We start from the raw sequence: 19,727 nt of genomic DNA on the forward strand, positions 1-19,727 counted from the left end.
CACTTCTTTCCCCCCACACACACACACACACACACACACACACACACACACACACACACACACACACACACACACACACACACACACACACACACACACACACACACACATATATATATATATATATATATATATATATATATATATATATATATATATATATATATATATATATATATATATATATATATATATATGTGTGTGTGTGTGTGTGTGTGTGTGTGTGTGTGTGTCTTCGTGTTTACAGTTTCACACGCACTCGTGGCTTTTGTTTTGGCTTTTGTTTCGAATAATAAGAATGGCTATCTGTGAAACGTTATGAGTTGATTTGCATTGGTGAACCTATAAAAGTAGTGAACTGGGACTGCTGAACTTTTGCTAAACTTTTGTCTGGCTACAAGGCAGCTGCAGGCAACACAAACCCAAACGGAGCTGAAAGAACGAAGCTTAGGCAAATCCGTGATTGATTGATATGTGGGGTTTAACGTGCCAAAACAACCGTATGATTATGAAAGACGCCGTAGTGGAGGGCTCCGGAAATTTCAATCATATTGGGTTCTGTAACGTTCAACCAAATCTGAGTACACGGGCCTAAAGCATTTTTGCCTCCATCGAAAATGCAGCCGCCGCAGTCGGGATTCGATCCCGCAACCTGCGGTTCAGCAACCGAGTACCTTAGCCACTAGACCACCGTGGCGGGCAAATCCGTGTACATACCCGTCATTCCCATACTACCTGAAGCGCCGCGCGTTGCAGCTCCCATAAACACTAGCGTCGGCTTTCCCTCTAGCGTACCATTACGAAACTATGTGGTCTGTGGATCTTTGCGTCGCGTGAACGCCACCAGTCCATGGTATACCTCCTTCTTCTCTATGCTATTTCAAGCGCAGCGCGCCGCCCATGCTTACGACAACGCAGTGTCAACTGGAGTCAGCGTCACACCGTAGAATGTCGAGCGACGTAAGGGTGAACACGGCCTTGACTTATTCAGGTCGCTAAAGAAAAGAAAGAAGAGAGAGAGAGGCGAGAGACGCAGTCTTAGTCTGGCACAAGGCGTCAGTCTCAAGCCCGCGACGACTAATTCTGGCATGCTGAACCTGCCCGGTGCTCAAGGGCGAGTTGAAGTCTGCAGTCATTTGTTACGACGACTAGGAGGAGATTGTTTCTTTCTGCTGAAGCTCCTGCTGAGCTGAGAGTGCGGGCTTCTGCAAAGCCTACTGCATGCTTCTTTCTGGTCTCACGCTTCTCGGACCACTTGCGTAATGTTTAGGGAAGAGGAGCTTTGAGTTTGTAAACGAGGAGTTGAAATACTCGTGTTTCTCGCGGATAAAAGTTCCTCGTTAGACGGTTGGTTAGTTCGTTGTACCTCAGTAAAACGGCACGGCCCGCCCGGGGGATCAGCCATGAAATGTACGGCACCTTGTTTTAGATATTGAAATGTTTTGAATTGTAGATATGTTTCGAAAGCGATAGTTGACAAGATATCTCATTGATATAGAATCGAGGAAGAAGAGAAATATATAGGGCTGACAAAATACCCCCCACTGACGTTTTGCTTTTCGTGACTTACGAACGGCGCGCGTCGCTGTGGACAATGACATTTACACAAACATATCGTGGCCATCTGCTTGTATTGAATAATGAAAAAAAATACACGTCATAATAACTTCTAGCGCTGGCACCGGCGGTATCTATCAAGTACATGATCACCTCACGTCACTGCTTGACGATGAAGCTCAATACGCATGTTCTCGTTAATCAACAGCGCAGGTGCCACCATGACTCCATGACGACATGCACGTTCTTCAGATAAGCTAACAGCGTGACGTCACAAATATGCGGCGGCACCACCATGTCATCTGCTTCAGAGAAAATAAACGCTCGACGTACGCGCGCCTCCTCGCAAAGTAAGATAAGCAAACGTGATTAAATTGATAAGAGTTACTTTAATTTACGGCAGTTGCGAACTAAGAAGATGTAGAATTAGATCAACATTTGTATGCTTTTCTATAGCTTGCGTTATGTGAGTTTGTTCGCCAAAAATACACGATTGGGAATATTGACTTTTGATATCTTTTTGCCCAGCTACCCAGCACAGGGCAGCCAACCGGTCTGAGAACTGGCTAACCTTTTCATAGAGTTTCCTAAAATTAACTACAAAGGGCTCTGGCGCTGCGATCGTTCAGTGACCATGGGAATGATGGGTAGTACACACATTTGCCTAGTCCTCGTACTTGCGGTCGGCGAATCATACTTCCGGCTTCGTTTATTGCTGTGTTTCGCTTGTTTTGAAAGAAAAATTCAACCCTTTTGAACTTTGTGACCCGATTTTGGAAAGGTAAGCCTAAAAGATTTAGGTGGTGAAGCACAACCGCTGAACGTTTGCTTATTTTTGTTTGGTGACAGAACTGTTCTAAGCCTTACGAACACACATGGAGCCAGAATAACGAAGGTTATACAAGTTCGTGTACTACCTATCATTCCCATGCTCGCTGAAGCGCCGTACGTCGCAGCTCCCATAAACACTATAACACCAGAGTTCCCTCTATAGTGTTTACTTAACCACCTCTATAAACCTCCCTGTTTTTCCGTTTTTCTCCTCCTCTCTCATCATGTCTCTCTTTCTCGATAACGCTGTTGGTACGCAGACGACTAAGAGCAGTGGGCAACGAGGAAAGTAAAACGGGCAGTGAGCAGAAGATTGGGCAATAAGCGCAGGAAAATGCACTCACTGCGCTTTTTTCCTTTGCGGAATGTGTTCGTGCAGTGGAGCACCTCTGATTCAGATAATAATAAAGATAATAATTATAATAATAAATTAGATAATAATAATAATTCAGATAATAAAGCACGCTAATCTCGCGTTCTGTGACGCCGCATTTCGAACTCGCTGATAAGTGCAGCGTAGGCAAAGTCAGAAGCAGCTTAGACGGACGCTCTTCTGACGGCTAAGGGAAGGACGAAATCCCGAGTAAAACGTCTTCCAAGGTGTCGCCTGTACCAATTAGGTGATAAATCCTACCGTTCCCTGAAAAAGCGAAGTTTATAGTGAAAGCTGTCTCGTGCGAGAGAAGTAAGCAGATGTGTTAGTAGTTAGCGTACCTGATTGAGGTGATAATGTGCGCATGGGCTGCGATATCGGACAAGGTCATGCGAACGAACTACGCAAGATATTGAACACCTGAGATCGAGGTACAACATAATACGCTGAACGTTTGACGCACATACCGAGCAAAGAAAGAAAGAAAAAAATAAACAAAAAAAGAAAGAAGAGGGAGATGATGAAGAAATATCGACATGCTTTATATGCTAGTTTGGATGTGATCGCGTGACTTCATATTACAGCTGTTGGCTGATAATTATGTTATATACAGCGAACACATACGCACACAAATAGCACGCAAATCAGAGAACCACATACACAAAAGAGCTCGGAGATGTCGAACGTCATCTGTTCCTGTCAAATCAGCAGGTGCGTGCAACGGATCACGAAAGCGCTCCCGTTAGTCCACAAGTTTAGGAGCTACGAAACCATATAATAGTTGGAATAAGAAAAGTCAAAATTTCTCCAAAAACAATTAGATTAGAAGTCACTTTGCGGGACATAATAAATGTAATTAAGTTGAGTCAAGTCGAAATAAGGACATTACATTTAAAGTGCTGAAATTATGATTGGAATTGCTTTAACAAAAGTTAATTCTCATTCATGCAGCGACTATTGTATACACCAAATAATATTTGCGCAACTTATAGGTTGAAATCTCGCATATTTCTGTTCAGCTTCTCATGCATGAGGTTTATCACTAAAATTAACTTGTCATTTTTCGTGTCGTAAGGCAAGCGGACATCGTATATTTCAGCCGAAAATGCATTGATAAAACGAAGTAACGAGCAGGTTGCTTGGAATTACAATGCCTAATTGCCGGCCTACGAAAGTAACTTATGGCGAAACTCATTATTCTAAACGAATTCATTACAATAACTTGACGTAATTCCATTATTGAACAATCAGAGGGCGTAGACAAGGTACAAGACATAAAGACTTTTCATGAGCTTTTATTAAGACATGCAAAAGAGGTGTAGCGAAGATGTCGTAACACCAAAATGTTTAAGGCAGTAGCAAAATGGGCGTACGAGCCAACCGTCAACCTGCTTGCGACGCTATCATTATGAATACGTCGCATTTCCGAGACTTTCCGGGGAAAGCGTCACTCGAACTCAGCTCGAGGCTGCACGAGGAAGAAAAAGGTGCGACGTCGGAGTCGAGCTCAATCGGGCGCTGGGATGCATGACGCCTCTTGTGTCTCGCCCATTACGATACTTCTTCCAGCGCCACGGGGAAAGCGATATTTGCGTCATCAACCCGTCGTCAAGACGCCTCGAAGCTGAAACACGTGGGAACAGCTTTAAGAGTTACAGGCTTCGGTGGCATCGTGAGCGAAAAGTCTGGCGCTTGGCTAGTGTTCTGAAATGCGGCAATAGATCCATGGAGCGCCGGTCATATGCGCGCGTATTTGAATACGCACCGTTTCTCAATAACTGATGCTCTCTCGACGATCGGCTTGTCGGTGATCTGCCGCTTCTGATATATACCAATCTGATATCTTTATCTACACTTCACTGCTGCATTCCTGTTGCATTCACATTTTACTGTTGCATTCCATTGTCTCTCGCGCAGCTGTCGTTGTTGCCCGTAGCAACAAATGTGTTGCGCACTTTTGTTGCACGTGAATCACGGTACAATTGTCAGCATGGGGGAAGAAAAATTAGAAAAGAGCAGTGCACAATGCAGTGCTCTTTCCTAAAGAAAGAAAGAAAGAAAAAAGAAACAAACAAAGAAAGAAAGAAAGAAAGAAAGAGAAAGAAGCATACCTGCACGTAGACATAAAGCTTCAATTGAATCAATTTTCCTGATATGACAAGGGCTCATGAATTTTTTTCTAGTGACTGATTGTTTGCGGTATCCGCTATAAACTTATTCTTTTTACACACAGTAATTTTTATTTCAGTTCGTTCAAGAGCTCTGAGATTTCTCAGTTCGTGTTTATTGTAATTGAAAGAATGCGCTTTAAATTGCAGCTCATCATAGCAAGCGCAATCGCTTTGGAATATCTGCTTTAATTAGCTGCACTTCAATTCGCAGTTTAGAGAAATTCAGCGTTTTTGTGAACTCATGCCATTCCGCGTATAACACAACAGCTGCTCGAAGCGTCATATTAACTATGAGTACCGAGAAAGCGAAATCAGTGCATTATCTATGGCGAGTGCGAACGTAATTGTTCTTGCCTTCAGCTTACAACTCCAGCACCGGCTATGTGTAACTATATGTAACGCCACATAAATCTAGCCATTGTCTCCGAAACGGGAAGTCCAGCGCTTACCTTGCGGGCGAGCCACCATCCGCGACAATGATTACCCAATCACTCTCTTCAAGGACGTCTGCATTAGGATTGCTCCACACTCGGGGAAGCTTGGTCTACGAGAAGTCATTTTTTTTTTGCTGCGGGCATTCAAACAATGAGCAAACGTTACGCTTCACTCGGATGACCACGTGGTCTGCCTTTAAGTACATTAAAAGGAAACCGAGACGAAACATGAAACTGTTAATAGAGACGGAGTAGCCAGGCTGCTTTTCCTTCACGCATTTGCGTCCGCAATTACAACTGCCTTGGATAACTGTGGGTGGCTCGCGTGTAGGTCTGACACTGCATGCCTTTACATGTTGGCGTTATTCGCTTGCGTAAAAACCATTACTCAACACTGTGGAGCTAATAGGGATGTACAGCCGTACCCAGGAAAAGCTCGCTACATTCACAGCGCAAGCTGTCTTAATGGCCTTATATGTACTCGAGTTTTTTACTGAAACGCGTTTGCTTGAAGCTTTTGCTCGAAGAGGTTTGCTTGTGGGGGAGATGGGAAACATTTGAAAAAGAGCCGTGCAACAATGTTTGAGGGGGGGGGGACAACAAAAGGGAGAAGGCAGGGAGGTTGACCAGACAGACATCCGGTTGGCTACTCTACACTGGGGGATTAGGGAAGGGGACAAGAAAGACGAGAAAGAGGGAAGAGAGGGAAAAGAAAAAAATTTGAGCATGGTCAGAAAACGCTGCTGATCGGCAGTCGAGGCTCCCTACAGAACACGTGGGCCGAATAATATAGCGCAGCACGTGGCCTGGTCTTCAAAATAAATTCACAAAGTCAGCCAAAAATTACTTTTTCTTGTTTCGAAATTATAATTTACTATTATTTGATTTGCATACACAGATACACAAGGACACATAGGAAAGAGGGAGATAGTAAGCTGGCAACTGTCACCTAGAGGGGTACAACGCCTGTTCACTCTTTCGGGAGGAGGGAAAAAAACAGAGGAAACAAACATCTTCTTTCCTCTTGCTTCCCTCGAAAAAATGGTGGAACAAGCTTAAAAATCACTCGTCACAACCATTGTATCAGCCATTGGCTTATTTGAGCATGGCGCGATTGATTGTTAATAAACCCAACGTGGGAGGCCGTGACTTGTCTATAAGTGCGCGCGTGATCACACTGAAAAACCACATATTCGAATAAAAAAAAAGAGAAAGAGTGTGCTCAAGTCACAAGATAAGCGTGACGTATTTTCTTTGCCCCTGCCATCCTTCCCTGCTTAGCTTCCAGTGCTTTCATCGGGACGAGAGAAGAGAGAATGTAAATGCAGCGTGCAAGAAATCTTTGTAACTCCGCTCGTACTGGACAGATTCAAAGAATTTTTTCGTGCCAGTGGATTCGTGAGGCAATAAGCTCTTTGATTTAGTCCATTTTATGACTTCTTAGAAAAGTGGTGAAGATATTGGAGTTCAGGATAATGAGTCTGGGAACGAACAGTGTAGCGGATATTGTGGTTGACATTAAGCGCAAGATATCGACATTGGCCACGTAATGCGTAAAACAGAGAAACCGGTATGCTATAAAAGCAACCTAATGGTTACCAAGGGACGGGAAGTTCAGTCTTGGAAGGTAGAGAGCGAAATAGAGCGAAGAAACTAAGAGGTTCTTTGAAACAAAAATGGAGACAAAATGTTGAATAAGCTCGCACATGATATGGTGACCTGGATATCATCGGGAGAGGCCCTCGTTCTGCAGTGGACATCAGTAGACTGAAAATGATGATGATGATGATGATGATGATGATGACCACATGACCTATTGTGGAGTACATGCAAGTAAAGTGCCATACTGCGTAGACGGAAAACTCCTGTAGACTCAGGATCTAACGTCCCTCTCTTTTCCCCGTCTCTCTAATTTTCTTTTTCTCACAAGGCCTTCTGTATGACACCCCTATTTCCGTATGTCTTCACGCAGGTGGTCACGTGAACCCGATTGTAACTACATCGTTCGCCAGCGTCGGCAAGCTGCCCTGGCGAAAGGTGCCGCACTACATTCTTGGGCAGCACCTGGGAGCCTTCCTCGCTTCGGCCATCCTCTACTTCAACTACATTGGTACGACGCACTTGTCTGCTACGTGTGCCGTTTTTGTCCAAACAAAAGAGCACTAAAGCAAGATCTGCAGTGACGCGTTAAGTTCACTTATCAGCTTGTCGATGCGTACTTTGTTCGCTCACTTGTTACACGCTCGTTACATTGCTAAACACTTGCCACACACCTGTCAAACCGTTACAAAATTGTTAGCCACTTTTCGATGTTTCCTTTGATGGCGCATGTTGCCTTGATATCGCATACGCTATTAGTTGTTTTTATAGTAAGTGAAGCTTGAAACATTTTATAGTTATTGAAGTGCGACACGCTTCAAGCTACATTTACTTGAGAAATCGTTAGCTGTGGTTGTGCCACCATCTTATTTCATTTCGGGCCTCTACTATCAGTCTCCGGCACTTGCAAGACGATTTCCACGCAAGTACTACTCTATATATTGATACATAACAGCCGCTAAACAAGTCACTCATAACAATATCTTTAAATACATGTAAACTATCCTTTCAGCAACAATGCGCAGCGCCTTACGGCTAGAACGCGCCGGAACGCCAACTTCATATGCCTTCTATTCTGTTCTCGAGGTTCAAGCTTTCATCCCTTCTCAGATGACTGCTATATAGAAAAGCACGCACACGTAGCTTGACTCATGATCATGCCTGCACAGTTTAAATTGGCATATCTGAGGCTCGTGGAATGCACTGGCTGAAACAAAACAAAAAAGCCTATTTGCGAGCAAAGCTGCTCACACGTGAAAACTGAACCAACCTTGCGGCGCGTCGATGAAGAAATGCGGAAAAAAAAAGTCCTCTCCAAAGCTCGTGTCAAAGGACGACGAAAATAAAACGAAAGAACGCAGAACAAACTAAGAAAGTGTACTGCCTTACAGCAGCGTCTGTGTAGGGCGCGTTAACTTGAGTAAGGAGGATTAATGGGCGCAGAGAAGGCGAAGTATGCTGATTCGGGGATTCTTCCATTCCAGTCACGTATGCTCTGCGTAGTCGGACGTTTATTGCGTCAGACCTTCACTTTGCCGAACACGCATTTAGCGTTTAGAATGCGCGGGAATCTTGGGTTAAGAAATTATACAGCCCGGAAATTCAATCATATACAGGAAGGAGATGAAATGTCTCACGTCGAGCCAGATAATGTTGGAGGAGGTTGAACAGAGGAGTTGAAAGGCAGGGATGTTGACCATTCTAAAGAAAGTGGTGTGTTACTCTAAACTGGAGAAATTGATGATGGAGATTGAAATAGAGAGAGGTCGGGGAGCACACTCACCAAAAGTTGCACACCTCACAGTCCCTGTATCGCCATTGGAGTCTTGCCGCCGGCGCCAGTACGACGTGCTTCTTGTTATTCAAAGCACTTACATTTTCGGTCATGTAATTTGATATGGTTCTTTCTCAGGAGAAGCAGGTTCGCCATTTTTTCTGTGAAAAACGTCGTGACGAAAAGTGAGGTTGGGTGACAGTGGGGGTCGTTAGAGACATCATAAGTTTGGGAAAAAGTGTATTAAAAGACCATCAGTATTGTTAAACTAGTACCTAATATATTTGAAGGCGATACCAGTGACATCTCAGCGCTGCCTTAAGATCGCCTTGAGAAAATGGAGAAGAGAGTAACGAATGCTCATTGAGTGAACTATAGTGCAACTAAACCTCAGGTAATATCGCTAACGTCCCAATCACGATGTTCTTCAATCCCGCGAGTCCGAATTCAGTGTTTACAAGATTCACTGAAGCGCACAACCATAAAATTATTTAGCTAGCAAATATTTTCTGCAACTTAAGCTTATGCTTTGATGACATTAACACGAGATTATCTGCTCCACAACCATTCAGTGCACATCGAGCTTTGACATTCTAAATGCGAATGATTCCAGCGGAACATCATGGGTGTTCAAAGAGCAAACACAGCGGACGTGCCGCCGTAGAGCAAGGGAAGTAACCAGAAGAAGAAACATCAACAATCAACTGAAGTCATTTATGCCAGATATATAGCTTTTATCTCCCGTAGTGAAAAGGGTTCGGCTACTGCCATATAAAGTATGATGGAATCTCAAACCCAGACTACCACACTTATGTCTACACTTTTGTTATTGTTATCGCAGACGTGCAGTGGAAATTTGGACCTCCACACTTGGTAGCTTTGAGACACGCTGCTACATATCGAGTTTAGTAAACTTTTTTTAAAACTCTTGAAACATCCTAAGCCACACCTGTGGTTCCTGTGCATATACTTCATTTTTCCTCCGCGCAGAGGTTCTTCCGACTGAAATTTCGAAAATGGTGCGACAAAAAAGAAGAATAGACTTTAGCCACACGAACACAAAACACGTTGCGCCTTTTTCTGTTGTGCCGTTTTCTAAATAATAGTACACTCATACCAACGTGTTCAAATGTCAGTCCTCTTTAAACACAATCCCAAAAGGCAGGCACGGTGTTATACCAACGTATGTGCCCGTGTTGTGCGCAGACCTCTTGGACAGTGTTGACGGCGGCGAGCGCCAAATCTTCGGCAAGAACGGCACCGGCATCCTGCTCACCACATACCCGAACGACAACGTGCACCTATCCGTGTGCGTCTTCGACACGGTGAGCGAGATCGCGAATGCGTCACAGGTGTTTTCCCTCCATGTCTCAACGTGAGATGCAATGCATTTCGTTTCATTAAATACAGTTTATTTATTGATTGACGGTAGGCTCAGTAAGGACACTCAAACGAACATCATATGCAGGACAGTATAATACTAAGTGTTTTAATAGTGCTTTCACTCAGTGTAAAGTTAAAACGGAGCTTGATGGCTGAAGCGCATCGTAACGAAGAAAAGTAAGCAAAAGTGAAATCCCTAAAATGCTTTCTTCTCTTTCTCGAGACCTTCTGTTACGGGAATTAATCAACGGTTTTAGCTTTTGCTTCATGCCTGGGATGAAAAAAACAGCGCGAAAACAAAGACAAGGACTGAAAAAGAGATCACAAGGTGCTGTTGTCGACAAGACGCTAGGGCAAACTCAGTCCTTGTCTCTCTCTCACTTATTTATTTTTTGCTGTTGTTTTTACATTCGAAGCATGAAGCGCCAACTAGCCCAACTTTTGCTTCTAGTCTTTTGCTTTACTTAGCAACCAAACGCTCACGTTCATGTGCATACAGTGAATGCTAAAATGAAAGTACTGTTGCTTTCTGATATGAGATCAAAAGGAATGACCCCCCACTTCTTTTTACGGGCACAACTTCTGCCCCACTGAGATAGATCAGAATACATTTATCGAGACCTGGGCTACACACGGCGACACGCTATGATGCATGTTACTTCAGGTGAATTGAGGTAAAAGTGGAACGGCATACTCGAAGTTCATGCCTTAAATGTAACTCCACAGCATGAATGACGACGTAGAACAAAAGCTTTTCAGCTGGCAGTTACGAGTGGAGCGAAGTCCCGTGTTAAATATAACCACCACCACAGAAGGAAGTCGAGCCCGTGAGTTCACGTGTGCTGAATGTAGGGTCGAATTAATTACCAGAGCTTCATTAAATTTTCACGTTCGTGTAAGCCTAGCTGTAATGGACGCCTTCTTTAGCATGCCCTGTTTGTGCTTTCCGTGACGTCGAAACTGTCTGCGTATATAGTTTTTGACGGAGTTCAAAGCCAACATGTGGACCTCCTTTGCAGACGGCGCAGGCATCAATTGAATTTCCACAATCCGGGGATGGTGAAAACGGCGTAAAGTGTGACAACCTTGGCTCGCTTCTTCTAACTTGAATGATCCGGCCTACAGCCTTGTTTGTATACGTACTTTTCATCCCTAACAACGAGGGGGCGTTGGAAGAGTGCCAAGCTCCAGTTGACGCGCCCTAGTTGTCGGAGAAGAATGCGGAGGGCCGCGGCTACCGCTTTTAGCCGCGTCCTCCGTCCTGCCGGATCGCGAGCACGATGCAGACCACTCGACCCCGCAGTCCCTCATGCACGGTGCCCTTGCCCTTCGTACCAAGTGGGGCCTCGGCCTTGTACGGTGAACAGAAAAACACTCCGGCCTGAGCGCGTATGTAGTTTAGCCGCTGTTTTGGAGAACTATAGAGTGGATTTGGCGTGTCGTAGTTCGCGTCAATGAAAACAACGAAGAAACGCCGCTCCATATATCAAGCAGCACTTTAAGGCAAATGCCGAAGGAATACCATCTATTCATGAAAAGCATTTTTGTTCTCACTTCCAGCGAACAGACGAGCTTTGTTTACGCACATTCTTACAATTACGCCTGCTTTTACTATAGGTTCAACTTCGCTAAGAAAAAGTTCGGCAGATACCATACGCCCGGGGAATCGACGTTGTGCGAAGAACTTGTGTGGAGAGAAGGTGGCCGTGTTACAAGTTTTTTTATTGAGCGACACGTCATGAAATAGCGCTAAACATATGTACAAATGTTGCACGCACACACATACGTTGAAGAGTTGTAGATGTTTATATAACCATTGTTTGCACCAGCGCAAAGATGCCAACTGGAAAATGCGTATTAGCAACACCAGGAGCTGGTATGAAGCGCTGATGCTCGCGAGGATGCTGGCCCTAGACACTGCTACATAAATCAAGTTCAGCGCATGACAACTAATCACAATTGACATCAACTCGACGTGACGGCTGTATGAAAGGAATACTTATGTAATGTTTATAAAATTGGGTAGGCAGCACTGCAACCACTATTGACGTTTCACGTAGATTAGTCTTTTTGAAAAGGAGTTCCGAGACCTGGTTCTGTGGTAAAATTCTTCATTGCCACTCAGAATGCTTGGGTTCGATTCCATTTGGGACCCTGACAGCTATTTGTTTAGATTCGTCGGGTCAACGCTACCGATGTCGTTTATTTCTTAACGCTCGAAGGTTAAAATTGCCCATGTGTGTTCTCGTCGTTCCTGATTAGATTAAGTGTCAATCACCTGTGGCACATATCCACGTATACCAGCTGCACATACCCGCTCGCAGGTATGGACCACTGTTTGGCGGGAAGTGTGTGACGACGTACGCGACAGGATTGTGACATTATTCATGTCTTGACCAGCGCCTCATATTCGTCAGACCATCTTACTCTCCCATGCTAATTTTGGTTCACGCGAAGTTAAGAGGGTGACCACGAGAGTAGCCAAACGTAAGTGGCTAGATAGATAGATAGATAGATAGATAGATAGATAGATAGATAGATAGATAGATAGATAGATAGATAGATAGATAGATAGATAGATAGATAGATAGATAGATAGATATGCTCAAAGTCGCCGAAGTTCACCAAGAAATGCTTCGCATTTAAAAACACGGCTGCGAAAAGCTGCGTTGATATCCCTACTAAGGTCTCGAGTCAAGCTTGGCATTGAAGTGATTTGCCGGAATTTCATAACGATCTTGCTATCACTAAACACGACTGTATATATTATTGCCTCTTGTTCTTATTTACAGCTTACTCCTTACCCGCTGTATAAGCTGAGCGGTTATGATGTACTGTTTCTTAGCATCAGAGATACGGTGCTCATAGCAGTGACTGAAGTTGGCTTTAGACGGGACCGAAATCAATCAATCAATCAATCAATCAATCAATCAATCAATCAATCAATCAATCATCTGCTTAATTTTTATATTATACACATCGCTGCACTGAAAGTGAAGCATAAATGAGAAACTTTTGTGACGAGAGTGCCCTCGGCGACTGGTGTAGACGCAGCTCACGTGGAGCTTCGATCGTATCCGCAGATAATCTGCTCGGGCCTGCTGATGTTCACCATCATGGTGATCCTGGACGACCGCAACGCGAACACGACCAAGGGAATGCACGCCTTCCTCATCGGCATCATGGTGGTGGCCCTCTGCTGGGCCTACGGAGCAAACTGCATGGGCGCTGTCAACCCTGCCAGGGACTTCCCGGCGCGCGTGCTTAGCGCGATCGTTGGATACGGCGCCGAATCGTTCACGTGAGTTGACTTAAGGACTTCATTCTTAGTAGACGTTACTGTATCAAAAGTCATACACCCGGTTCACTGTGTTCTCATATAGATGTGAAAGGCATTCTGGCGCAAGAAACCAAATTTTATTTCTTATGAACACGTTTGTGCATTTTACAAACTCTGTGTAGCTGTAAAAATAATACTTATTAGCGTAAAAAAAAATAAGAGTTGAATGACCAGCTCTGGGCCGTCCGGCAGGCCGAGGATGCCGCCCGAGTCCAGGGACCACGAGCCGTCACCTAAATAAAGCCACCGAGAACGAATTGCCGGCCCATTGTGTTCAGTGAAATCTTCTCTCTCTCTCTCTCTCTCTCTCTCTCTCTCTCTCTCTCTCTCTCTCTCTCTCTCTCTCTCTCTCTCTCTCTCTCTCTCTCTCTCTTTCTCTCTCTCTAGAAAGAAGTAGGACGAAGTAAAAAAGAGTTTGGTCAGGCCATGTCACTCGTTGGCTTATTTATGTGAATTACTACGTGGTTTAGGCAGACAGGCAATTAGCTTTAAAGAGGTCCTGAGTAAGCTAGAAGGACACGCTGGGGCCCTCGGCTCGCCGCTGGCTGCTTCCATGCCAGAATCGTGAGGTCATGCCTATCAGTATTTTCACGGAAACTTAAACTTTTGCACAAATATAAGCCTGCCTAAGGAGCACTAAAAATTAAGCTTAAGAATACACAACGGAATCACTTGCATGCCAATTACGGCTATGCCAGATGCTATACATCACTGCTGTATGGGCAAAGGAACTGTGTGCGTTGCCCTACACGTTTACCGCACATGTACCGTATAGAAGGTGCGCTATAGGTTGCCAACTTTGTCACGTGTCTCGTGCGGAGACTTGGCAAAGTGAGTGCTGACGGGTGCTACCCAACGCAGGTTCCGCAACTTCTGGTGGATTCCAATGTTCGTGCCTCACCTGGGTGGCCTGATCGGCACCTGGCTGTACGTGCTGTGCATCGGCATGCACATCTCGAAGCCGCAGTCCAGAGACGGACCCGAGGGGGTCAATCTGCTACCACTGGCGCCCAGAGCCGGTCAGTATTCTATAGGTCCCGTAAGCGCATGACACGTGTGCTTAATCGCTTATACTGCGCTCTCATTGCCCGCCACACGCAGTAACATTGGCTTTGCTATATATAAGCGCCAGGGATTTCTATCTCGAACAACAATATCACTTGTATTCCATAGCGTTGGAATACTATGGACACGACATGCAGTCTCAAGAAGGTAAAACTCGACAGCAGCGTCACTCTTCGAGTAGAGCAATAGCTTCGCTTCGTTGACAACCCATGGCGATTGTCGAAAGAAAACATTGTGCCAGCGTAGCCCCAGTGTTCAGCCGAGAATGCCCAAGAGTGAAGATGCATATTTAAAAAAAAAAAAAAACTATTGGTACACATTCTTCAGCGTTGTGGTTGCATGTCCTCCGATATGCGCATTGCACGACGTCCAATCCCAGATATTGCAATTACTAAAGCGCAGTATCTTCTGCTGAAAGGCGGTGCTTCACTCGACGCACTTCAGCAATCTCCGAGTCAAAGCCCTCACGTGAATATGGGAAATAAGTCCGTACAGCCTACAGTATTTTACGCGAGGTCTTTCCTTGTTAAAAAAGCACCAAACCTTTTCTAGCCTTAAGTGACCACATTCGTAATAGTTATGAAATCGCACAAACAAAGCAAGCGTGATTTCTCTTAGCTCTTGCTTCTCTCTGCCATTAACTTGAATTGTAGCTCTCTCTCTTTTTTTTCTGCACTGGTTCTTTCTTTTCTGCTGTAGGTGAGAGCACCGGCAACACAGGCGTGTACACAGTTGGTCTTCACTCGGCAGTTTATCACATTACGGCCAACAAAGGAACAAATGCAAACATAGCATCACCGGGAGTGCCTGCAGTGAACTTTAGCGAAGAGAAAGTGAAATAGCTGTACAGAGCCATGCCCAAACGAACCAGCTTCCTAGTCATGTGACATCCCCCACTCAATAAAGCGATAATCTCATCATTCTCTAATTCACTTTGTGCATCATCATAGCCGGACATGCTATATTTCAATCTATAATAAGAAAACAGCCATTAATATTTCAGAATATTTAAAACCATAGCACCATCATTCCTTTCGTCAAGACCACAAATTTAAAGTACGGCAATACAACCCCAGAACGGATCTGTCAAGCATTCTTTTTTTCCGCAAGCCATTGTCGAATGGAAAACGTTACCAGCTGATTTAGTTGGCCGCAATACTGCGGATTCATTCTATGAGGCACTGTGCCCCCTGCAATAATGTCTAAGATGGCGCTGCGGGTAATGTTCTAAATAAAATAAAATAAAATAAAATTTAGGAGCGAAAATGCATGCATAAAAGAAGCAGAGAAGAAAAAAAAATCTGAGGATGCTCTCTCGTGGTTGTAGATACTGTCAGATGCTGCCATTTACTTGAGCACAACCTCACAACATCGTTCACTTTGCACTGAATGCGTAAAATAGTGCAATAAATTTTCTAAGGGCCATAATGTCACCAGCCTATATGCAATATTCACTATATTCAATAGCACCTCTCACGTTCCTTCTCTCTGCAATGCTGACCAAAATGCTTTCACAAATATGTAGGTTCTAACATTGCATGTTTTTTGTCGTGCCCGCCTCTGAGTACATTTATGTTCGTTTTCAGATTCACATATATTTGTAATTCTTGCTTTTACCACGGTAAAAATGCAGAATACATGCCCAGAAAATTTGGACGTGGTACAATGAGCAATACACCTTACTTCACGGCAGAACACAAGCAAGTGCAGAACCTTTGGCTAATGTGGGTTAACCTGCCTGCCTTCCTTTTTTTTCTCGTTTCTCTCTCTTGGCTAATCTGTACCGTTTCAAATACGGTGTTCTTACTTACGCAACGACCATGGTACTATAACTGGCTACTATAGAACACATTCGTAATAAAACCAGCGCGACACATGCTCTCTCACTAAAACTGCGACGCCAACCATTATTTATTCATTTTACATTTTTAACCTTAGCACATTGTGATTCAGCTTGCCCTTTACTGGGAAACCGCTGAACTATAGTTGCCTGAAGTGCGGCGCTTTGCCGCTTGACCCTGAATAGATATCGAGATTACCGCAACGTTCCGTAAGCGCGTATGTTGTTCGATGACAATGGTCTGTCGTCGTTGTTACTTGAAACTTCGCGTGACACGGCTGATATTCCGTGGTTTGGTTTGGTGTGGTTTGGTTTGGGAAAACTTTATTGTAAAGGTCTGAAGGCGTGCGTCCTTGCACACTGCGCGTCGCTCCCACGATTGGACAGTATATATATATATATATATATATATATATATATATATATATATATATATATATATATAACTTCGAGAATAGTGCAGTATAGGAAACAATCCTTCTTCTCCTTCTTGTTGTCTGTTGCTACCTCGTTCGCCCGCTTGTCTTTTTCTCTCTCTCTTTTTTTGGAGGGTCTTTAAACTGTGAGGGTGACCCTCTGCTACGGGAACTTGTATCATTTCACTTACATCCTCCGAAGAAGGCTGGTCCACCAGCCGAAACTGTTAGGATTAAATAAATATTTTATTGTTTTGTTTCCTATACTGCACTATTCTCGAAGTTTATAACTTTTATTACGGTAGCCGGAAGAAACTCTGATCATCTATTTCATCTATATATATATATATATATATATATATATATATATATATATATATATATATATATATATATATATATATATATATATATATATATATATATTTTAAAGCCACTCAATCTTTTGAAGTAGTGTACTGCCACGAAGCTCCTGAATATTCCCGAAGGGGCGACATAAAAAAAAAGCTGGTAATTGCTACCAGAACAAACATTAGAATCGGCACAGCTTGTGGCCGCATCAAGACGCATAGATTAAGCGGCCAATATACCTCGCGCTTATTGCAGGAATTCGTCGATGCGTGCCGTGTATACGGTGTCAGAAACGGACCCGACATCCTGTGCTTTACGGCGCATATATATATCTGTCCCGAGCCATCATTGATGTCATGTGTTGAATAACAAATAAGAAATAATGTTGGAAATAAGACAATGAAAGACCGCATGGTGTGTGCAACATCCGGTTGGCAACCCTACAAAGAGACAAGAATGAGAGAAAGGAAACAGAATATAGAATGAAAATGAGAGCATAAATGTGTTGAAGGCCGTTATTTAAAGGCATGCTCTGGCTAGACCTCACCAAGCACACCCTCCGTTTAACAACAGCGGCACTAAATGTTACGTAATGCCTTCCTCAGAAAACGGCCATGTACTCGCGCGTGCTACATCGCTTACGGAATGGCCTGCCATGCATACACACAGCGGAAACATTCAAAATGAACCACACGGATGGATGGCGCTGGTGCGACGCCTATATTGCGGCATTGACGGATTAACAATCTCATTATGTTTGTATTCGTCCACACGTGGTGAAGTTTAGAATCGGAACAGCCGTTTCGCGGTGTGATCTTATCAGGTGTTCCCATTCATTGTTCACGGAGGAGACAATACTTTCTTTGAGTTCCTCTTCTGCTGCGGGCGCTGTATACCTATAGGTCTTTCTTTTTTCCCATTTCCTGCAAGGCTCGCAGAGACGTCCAGAATGCTTGCAAACGGATAGGCACTTTGCCACACCTTAGAAGCAGAAATGCAGAAAGTGTGCTAGCAAAAGCATATTTTGTTTTCATTGTATTAAGACAAAAAAGAAAAAGAGACACCGATGCGAGCAGAAATACACAAAGCCAGCGTCTTTTTTTTTACCTATCCATAGTTTTTTCTTTTCCATTTTTTATGAGTGCTGTAAAGCCGCAAACTTTTGTCAATAAAGTACGATATTAATCGCTGTCTTGTTCAAGACTCAAAGAACACATGAACAGTCTATTCAACAGGCACAAGATGTGCACTCTGCTCAAGTATGTTGTTTGCGCATCTACAAGCTGCATACTTCGGCATCTGGGCCGTAACTAGAGGGGAGTTGAGGGGGGTTTTCACGACAGGTGCCGCCAGGTGCACGACAGGGGCCGCCATTACTTGATGAAATATGCAGCGCAGGAAGCGCACTTGATAATCATGCAAAGGGTCCGTTGCGATATCAAATATAAAACTGTTCGAGCAGCGACGGATATTCGAACAATCTCCTAATTTCCCAATAGCCGTATTGTAAATAAAACTGCGATTAACAAATATATAGTAAACACGATGGCTTCCGAACTGTGGTGCGAAGGGTGCGGTAAGGAGGCGCCAAAATGTCGTGCACAGCTTGCCCCTTCACTCTATGAAGGTGCGCTCCACCAGACGCTTTGCCTACACATAAATAGCTCCAGGCTGTTTTGGCGGTGCGCTAAATTGAGGCGGTTGGGGAACATATTGCGGGCTGTTCGTCATTGAAAGAACTTGACAGAACAGAAGGTGAAAATAAATTGGTTGGTATAGCTTGCTCTCTTCGGTTTCAAAGACATGCAGTGGCAGTTTATGCGTCTTTCATAATCAGATTGTGTGCAAAGACCCCTGCTTCTTGTTTCTCTCTCTTTTTTTAAATATCCCTTCTAGTTACCACTTGATTCCTTGCCACTTAGACTTCGCAGCAGACTTAGCGCCACCTTCTTTCCTCTTCCACGCGGCGTAACCATTACAGCTTACGCTAATCCCCGGCTGCTTCCACCTCGCTTGCATGCTTTGTTTGATTCAGTTCGAGACGAAAACGGCGAGCCGGCTCTACACCTCCGTGTTGTTGTCTTTGTTTGTTTCTTACAGACAAAACAGCGGCCTAGCACAACAGTGAACGTCGTGTTCCAGAAATCACCCGACAGCACGGAATGGATTACGCTCGCATCTTTGTTTACGCCATGACTCACGCTGAGACTGCAGCCAACAGCTCAGTCATGGTCACACATTACGTCACAAGATCGTACACCCTTCATTTACGCAACGATGTGCACTTGAAGTATATAGCCGTAGCTATATGTATCTATACACCAGCACCGTCTTGAAATTATTTTGTTTTCTTACAACATTTCTCTATAACTTTATCGCTAGTAGACGCGGCTTAAGGAAGCCAGAAAAAACTTACGTCGAATGTTTTTTTGACACATCGCGGGCACTGTTATTCCTCTTCATTTTCAAAAAAAAGACAAAAAAAAAACAAGTGCTTAGAGAGGCACATTACGTGCTCATCAGTTGAAAGTTTTGTAGTAGTGAGCTACACGTGTGCTCTGCGACTGACCCCACCTGCATTTCTTTTTTACTT

The 19,727-nt window shown here is 44.0% G+C and overlaps 1 protein-coding gene across 2 annotated transcripts in view; it reads left to right on the forward strand.

The window, feature by feature from the left end:
- The window catches only part of LOC119188253 (aquaporin-9), a 78,982-nt gene extending 59,357 nt beyond the window's left edge, over nt 1-19,625 (forward strand). The window contains exons 3-7 of one of the 2 annotated variants that reach the window (XM_037436200.2): nt 7,339-7,476; nt 9,946-10,064; nt 13,206-13,423; nt 14,324-14,481; nt 19,235-19,625. In XM_037436200.2, the coding sequence (XP_037292097.1) occupies nt 7,339-7,476; nt 9,946-10,064; nt 13,206-13,423; nt 14,324-14,481; nt 19,235-19,251 (650 nt within the window). In that variant the 3' untranslated portion in view covers nt 19,252-19,625. Of the gene's footprint in view, nt 1-7,338; nt 7,477-9,945; nt 10,065-13,205; nt 13,424-14,323; nt 14,482-15,226; nt 15,456-19,234 lie in introns of those variants that run through there. The other variant, XM_037436199.2, reaches the window with a different exon arrangement.
- The last annotated feature ends 102 nt before the right edge of the window (nt 19,626-19,727 follow it).

The sequence above is a fragment of the Rhipicephalus microplus genome, chromosome 1 (genome assembly GCF_043290135.1).
Source record: "Rhipicephalus microplus isolate Deutch F79 chromosome 1, USDA_Rmic, whole genome shotgun sequence".
Taxonomy (NCBI): domain Eukaryota; kingdom Metazoa; phylum Arthropoda; class Arachnida; order Ixodida; family Ixodidae; genus Rhipicephalus; species Rhipicephalus microplus.